Source organism: Gekko japonicus, unplaced genomic scaffold (assembly GCF_001447785.1).
Source record: "Gekko japonicus isolate JY-2015 unplaced genomic scaffold, Gekko_japonicus_V1.1 scaffold528, whole genome shotgun sequence".
NCBI classification, from domain to species: Eukaryota; Metazoa; Chordata; class Lepidosauria; order Squamata; family Gekkonidae; genus Gekko; species Gekko japonicus.
Genome location: NW_015170290.1, coordinates 182,496 through 188,992, shown reverse-complemented (window position 1 = coordinate 188,992; position 6,497 = coordinate 182,496). Strand labels below are relative to the sequence as shown.

The following is a 6,497-nucleotide window of genomic DNA, read 5'->3' as shown; positions in this document are numbered from 1 at the left end:
GAGGGATGCTAAAAATAAGAAGAAAGGTTTCTATGCCTATGTTCGGAGCAAAAAGAAGAACAGGGATGGGGTAAGCTCATTACTAGGGGAAGACAGTCAAGCCTTAACAAGGGATGAAGACAAAGCAGAATTACTCAACTCTCACTTTGCGTCGGTCTTTAACCGTGAGGCGAGCTGTATACAAAATGAAGAATGCAGGGCATATGAAGGAAGGAGGAACTGCCAGTCCAGAGTAAGTAAGAAAATGGTTAGAGAGCATCTAGCTGCCTTAAATACTTTCAAATCTCCAGGGCCAGATGGCTTGCATCCCAGGGTGCTAAAAAAAATTGCAGATGTTATTTCAGAGCCTCTGGCTCTAATCTTTGAGATGTTCTGGAGTACTGGTGTTGTGTCGGAAGACTGGAGAAGAGCGAGTGTTGGGGATCTTCGAGAAGGAAAAAAAGACAGACCCAGGAAATTACAAGCCTGTCAGTTTGATATCAATACCTGGGAAAATTCTGGAGCAGATTATTAAACACTGTCTGTGAGCACCTTGAATGGAATTAGTTAATTGGTAGTAGCCAGCATGGGTTTATCAAGAATAAGTCATGCCAGACCAACCTTATCTCCTTTTTTGACAGAGTTACTAAAATGGTTGACTCTGGCAATGCTGTGGATACAGTGTATCTAGATTTCAGTAAAGCATTTGACAAAGTTTGGAATGAGTTAATTGGTAGTAGCCAGCATGGGTTTATCAAGAATAAGTCATGCCAGACCAACCTTATCTCCTTTTTTGACAGAGTTACTAAAATGGTTGACTCTGGCAATGCTGTGGATACAGTGTATCTAGATTTCAGTAAAGCATTTGACAAAGTTTCTCATGATATCCTTGAGGATAAGCTGGTTAAGTGTGGGATGGATGGTGCAACCATTAGATTGATTCATGGTTGGTTGAAAAATCGTACCCAACGAGTGCTCGTAAATGGCTGTGTCTACATGGAGGGAAGTCTGGAGTGGAGTGCCACAGGGCTCGGTCCTGGGCCTGGTGTTGTTCAATGTTTTTATAAATGACCTGGAGGAAGACATAGAGGGGATGCTTATCAAATTTGCAGATTACACGAAGCTGGGTGGAATTGCTAATTCCGAAGAAGACAGCGTCAGGATTCAAAATGATCTAGATAGGCTGGAACAGTGGGCTGAGACAAATAAAATGAATTTCAATAGAGATAAGTGCAAAGTCTTACACTTAGGTACAAAAAATCAAAGGCACAGATATAGAATGGGAGGGACTTGGCTTGATAGCAACACATGTGAAAGGGATCTAGGTGTTCTGATTGATTACAAGCTAAACATGAGCCTGTAGTGCGCTGTGACTGTGAAGAAAGCTAATGCAATCTTAGGATGCATTAACATAAGCATTGTGTCCAGATCACGGGAGGTGGTAGCTCCGCTCTATTCTGCTATGGTCAGGCCTCACCTGGAGTACTGTGTCCAGTTTTGGGCTCCTCATTTTAGGAAGGATGTTGATAAGCTTGAGCGTGTCCAGAAGAGGGCAACCAGGATGGTGAGAGGGTTGGAATCCAAGTCTTATGAGGAAAGGCTGAAAGAGTTGGGTATCTTTAGCCTGGGAAAGAGAAGGCTTAGAGGAGACATGATTGCAGTCTTCAAGTGTTTGAAGGGCTGTCATGTAGAAGATGGAGCAGATCTATTCTCTCTTGCTCCAGATTGCAAGACTAGATCTAATGGGTGGAAATTACAAGGGAGTTGATACCGGCTAAATATCAGGAGAAACTTCCTAACTGTAAGAGTGGTTAAACAGTGGTACAGACTGCCTTAAAAGGTGGTGGATGCTCCTTCGCTGGACATTTTCAAGCGGAGGCTGGACAACCATCTTTCAGGTATGTTGTAGGGCTATCTTTTGCCTATGCGACTTCAGAGTGCAGGGGGTTGGACTAGGTGACCTGCAAGGTCCCTTCCGACTCTAACATTCTATGATTCTAAGAATGGTCCAGGCTAGCCCAATCACATTAGCTCTTGAAAGCCAAGCAGGATCAACCCTGGTTAGTACTTGGATAGGAGACCAATGTAGAGGCAGGCCATGGCAAACTACATCTGTTCACCTCTTGCCTTGAAAACTCTACATCATATGTCAGCTGCGATTGGATTGCACTTTCCACCACTTCCACCATTGCCAGAGGTGAAAGCCATTTGGTGCAACCTGAAGGGCCAGAGCTAAAGGGTCTTGGCTCTTAGCCCATATCTCTATGCCTGTGACCTTTAGTGACCTGTCCCAGTGGATCCAGGCTATACAGTATACTAATTTAATCTTAGCTTTTCCCTAAAATCTCAAAAGTGTAACTGTTTGACAGTGCCAAAACCAAGCTTTTACCTTCTTTCCAGTAAATTTTACATGTGTGTTTCTAGAAACCTTCATGTTCACACACTGAGATTTCTGAGTGCTCATTGAGAGAGAGCAAATTTCCATTCCACGCACATTTTCTGAAAGTAATTAAGAAAAATCAGTCTTGAGCTGTTATCATTTTTCAAAGAAAAAGCACAATTGTACATGGGAAAACACAGTAACCGTATCTGACAGCTTGTGGCCTTTCCCCCTCACTGGCAGTCTTTAAGCAGTAGTTGGATAAACACTTGTCAGGGATGCTCTAGTCTGATCCTGCACTGAGCAGGTGGTTGGACTAGATGGCATCTATGGACCCTTCCAACTCTGTGATTCTATGATTCTATTCTAGTAAGAAGTAAGGATCATTCTGAATGAACCATGGAGATAAGAGGCACATATTCTAGGCTCCCTTTCTGTGCCGTCTTTCTGAGAAAATTCAGTGGATTACAAGTACCATAATAATTCCTTTTGTGTTGTGGTGCACCAAATCAGGAGACAAGTAAAGTTTAATTGAAATTTTGTATGTATAAGGATACATATGCTATGCCACAATATGCTCGCCAGATGATTTTATCATAACTGACTCAGCAATTTGCTATTCAGTAGCTGAATCTACATACACAAAATCATGTCATGGTTGCAAAGGGGACTTCCCAGTCTCTTTCCCAATCAAGCGAAATTCATCAGGAGATTTTCTCCCCCTGCATTGTTCCTTTTCATGCAGGTATTGAATCCCAAGTCCCTCCCCCAAAATAATGGCAACAGCGGCCTTTGCCATGACCCAGACTTGAAGTCATGAAGCTGTCTTGTACTGAGCCAGACCATTAAGACATAAGAACATAAGAAGATCTTTGTATTGTTTTTAATTGGGTGCATTTTATACGCTGTTAGCCACCCCAAGTCCCATTCTGGGGAAAGGGAGCAGAATATAAATTTGATAAATAAATAAAGGACCCTACTGTATCAGAGCAGTAGTCCATCAAATCCAGCTTCCCATCTCACACAGTGGCCAACCATTGGTCTATCAAGTGTAATCTACTCAGACTGTCAGTGGCTGTACAGAACCTCAGTTTAAGGTCATTCGCATGAACTACTTCCTGATCGTTTCAACAGGAGATGTCAGGAATTCACCCCAAAGCCTGCAAAGCAGATCATCTTACACTGAGCCACATCTCCTTCCCTTCCCAGTCAATCTTCTTACTAACCATGAAGATGCAGTGTTCCCTTAATGCTTAAGTGAAGAGAACACTGGTGTCCATCTGTGCATTTCATTGCAGTCCAGAGCTTCATGCTTCGCAGTATGACATGAGAAAGAGAGGCAGGAGCTGGATGGCAGAAACTGTTTAAAATACCAGCTGTGAATATATAAAAATGTATAATGTAAAAATGTAGTGCTCTATAGTATTTTGAAGAAGAAACATCTTAAAAGCTTGATTTCACAGAATCACAGAACAGTGCATATCTGTGATTTCCACCCTCAGCTGGAAGTAGTACAGCCCAGGAGAAGCTTTGTCGCTTAAGTTTCATGTTTGTATCAGGCGAGGCTTGATTTAAATGTGATTCCAGTGGGGGAAAAGCTCTCATCTGTAGGACTTTGTATTTGCACAGTATCTCATTTAAACAGGTCTGCTACCCATGCAAAGTAGCTGATATAAATGCTGTCCCCACCAATGCTCCAAGCTTGTGAGCAAAAATTCAACTTTGTGAGCCACTGGCATTAAAGTTGTCCATGAGCAATTTGGCTTCTGCATAAATTAGTTTGCTCTGGAGCCATCCTTCCTGAGCTAAGACAAAAATGTATGAGCCAGAGGCTAGAAAACCGTGGCCTAGCTCGCACTAACTCAGTTTAGAGGGAACACTGACTTACTGTCCCCCTTTTCCCCTCTGGCCTCCATGGACTTTGGCACAGCTGTGCTGGAAGACTGAGAGAACCTCCCACCCACACGCAACTTGTTTAAAATATGTTCCGAGCTGGTTTGTAGCAGTAATAAAAGATGAGGAATCCAATGAAGTGTCGACCACCCCAAACTAAATCAATAAAACTAAAATGGCAGCAAAATAATCGAACCCAGCAGTGAAGCTGAGACCAACCCTATACATTTGTAGGGGGTAGGGAGCTGCTAATTCCCCTAGGGTCTCTCCTTCTCCCAGCTCAAAGTCCAATGAGAAAGTAGGAGGCGTGCGCAAAAAAAACCTCCCCCAATCCCCAGGGCGATTCTTCCCACCCCATGTAACATCAGAGATAAGTTGTGGGTTGTCCTCAGTTCCCACAAGCACAGTGCCCACTTCGAACTGAGACTCTGGTGTGCATGGGGAAGGGACTTGAGCTTTCCCCTATGCCATTTTCATGACCTGAAATGCTATGGCAGTACTATTTGTTTTTTTGAGCCAAAAAACTCCCCCAGGATAGTTGTTTGTTGGGGCAATGGCATGGGGGGAGGCTAAAGCCCTTCTCCATGTGCACCCCATTCCCCATCTGAATTGGGCACCACATGCATGGTAACTGAGGAGAACCCACAACTCACATCTTACAGTTACACAGCTCTTTGTATCATGAATACTAGAGATATACACAACCTTACGGACATTACTCTGGCATGTTACCTAAAGTGGCTTTGCATGGGTGGCAATTTAGTTTAAATGAGATTCTGTGCATATACAACCCCCTACAGGGAAGTGAATTTTTCTCAGCCAGTGTCTTGTTTAAATTAGGTCTGACTTTCGGAGGAGGCCAACTTCAGTATTCTTAAGAACCTCTCTGTTTTCAGACAGTCAACTGGAAGCCAAAAGCCAGAAATATATTTGGCCATACAACCTAACCTTTGCACAGGTATTCAGGTTCTATAGTAAAGTTGGTACCACTTAGTCAGAAAAGGTGCATTGTTATGGAGCACGTATGACCTGGCAGCTGTCGTTTTAGGGGAGGTGAACTTTCTAATTCAACATCCTATCTGTTTTTTCCAACTTCTGAAAACAAGTTTTTACCACAGCTTGATTAACATTGAGCATCCTGGGGAGAGAGCATCAAATTGCTTCTCAGGCTTTGTTCAGTCAGGTGACACCAGTTGGCCACTCCTGGCCTAAAGAAATCAAGACTAGGGCTGTAACTGCAGTCTGCTGGCAGGTATTAAGGGCATAACTACATAATACACCTAACACATGCTGCATCATGGATGCACTACTAGACTCACAGTCAGAAACATACATGGGAGGGACTCACCTTAAAAAAGCACTACTTTGCTCAGCACTGTGAGGGAGCGCTGCAAGAGGGGAGAAGGAGCTTTCAGTTTTCCTCCTACCCTGCTTGTGCCAGTGGAAAGGGGTGCAGGAAAGGGCTTTTCATCCCTTTTCGCTGACTCGACCTGCCCTAGGAAGTTTGGTCCTAAGTCATCCACTCCAGCTTAATGACAGCCAAATAGATCTGTCCCAGTCTGATTCCATGCAACCTGCATCTATTGGCCTCTTAACAGAGCAAGGGCATGTGGAATTTCAAGAGAAATCACTCCTGAAAAATGAAGAGTAGCTACCTGCAGCCCACCAATGCACAAGTGCAATTTGGTTTGGACCTATAAAAACCTAAAGAGCCTGGTATCAGGACATCAGAAGGACCACCTCCTCCTGCCCATTCACTGAGGTCATCATCTTAGGTCCTGTTTCAGGAGTCCCTGTCTTAAGGGGCTGGGTGGGTAGGCTATCAGGGGTAGGGTTAGGGATAGGCTATCAGGGGTAGGGAATTTTCTGTAACAGCACCCCAAGTCAGCAGTGTCTTCCCCTGATACCCATTTGGAGTTATGCCTCCTATCCTTTAGGGAGCATATTAAAACTGTATCTTTCTCTTGAGTGTTTAGCAACTAATCATCACTATATCTAATAGCCAAGTTGCCCCCTCCGTGCGGATCGCTATATCCGCACTTCGGGGGCACTTGGGGGGCCGGGGGAGGTTTGTGCACACGTGGGCCAGTCCCCACGTGTGCACAAAAATCTAAAAACTGGACAAAAATATCGGGGGGATACTTAAATCCCCCCGAAACTTACAGAACGTCCCCTGCACATGCGCAGGGAACGCTCTGCTGCTGTCCTCGACGCCGCCACTTTGGAGCCGGCGGCCCGGCCGGCC

The 6,497-nt window shown here is 44.4% G+C and overlaps 1 protein-coding gene across 1 annotated transcript in view; it reads right to left on the bottom strand.

Annotated features, from left to right (window-relative positions):
* Window positions 1-3,670, bottom strand: part of IL17REL (interleukin 17 receptor E-like) — a 35,020-nt gene extending 31,350 nt beyond the window's left edge. Inside the window, exons 1-2 of the mRNA XM_015417886.1 lie at window positions 3,586-3,670; window positions 2,369-2,478 (exon numbers count right to left, since the gene is read on the bottom strand). Of these exons, the coding sequence (XP_015273372.1) occupies window positions 2,369-2,478; window positions 3,586-3,670 (195 nt within the window). The remainder of the gene's footprint in view (window positions 1-2,368; window positions 2,479-3,585) is intronic.
* Window positions 3,671-6,497: the final 2,827 nt, after the last annotated feature.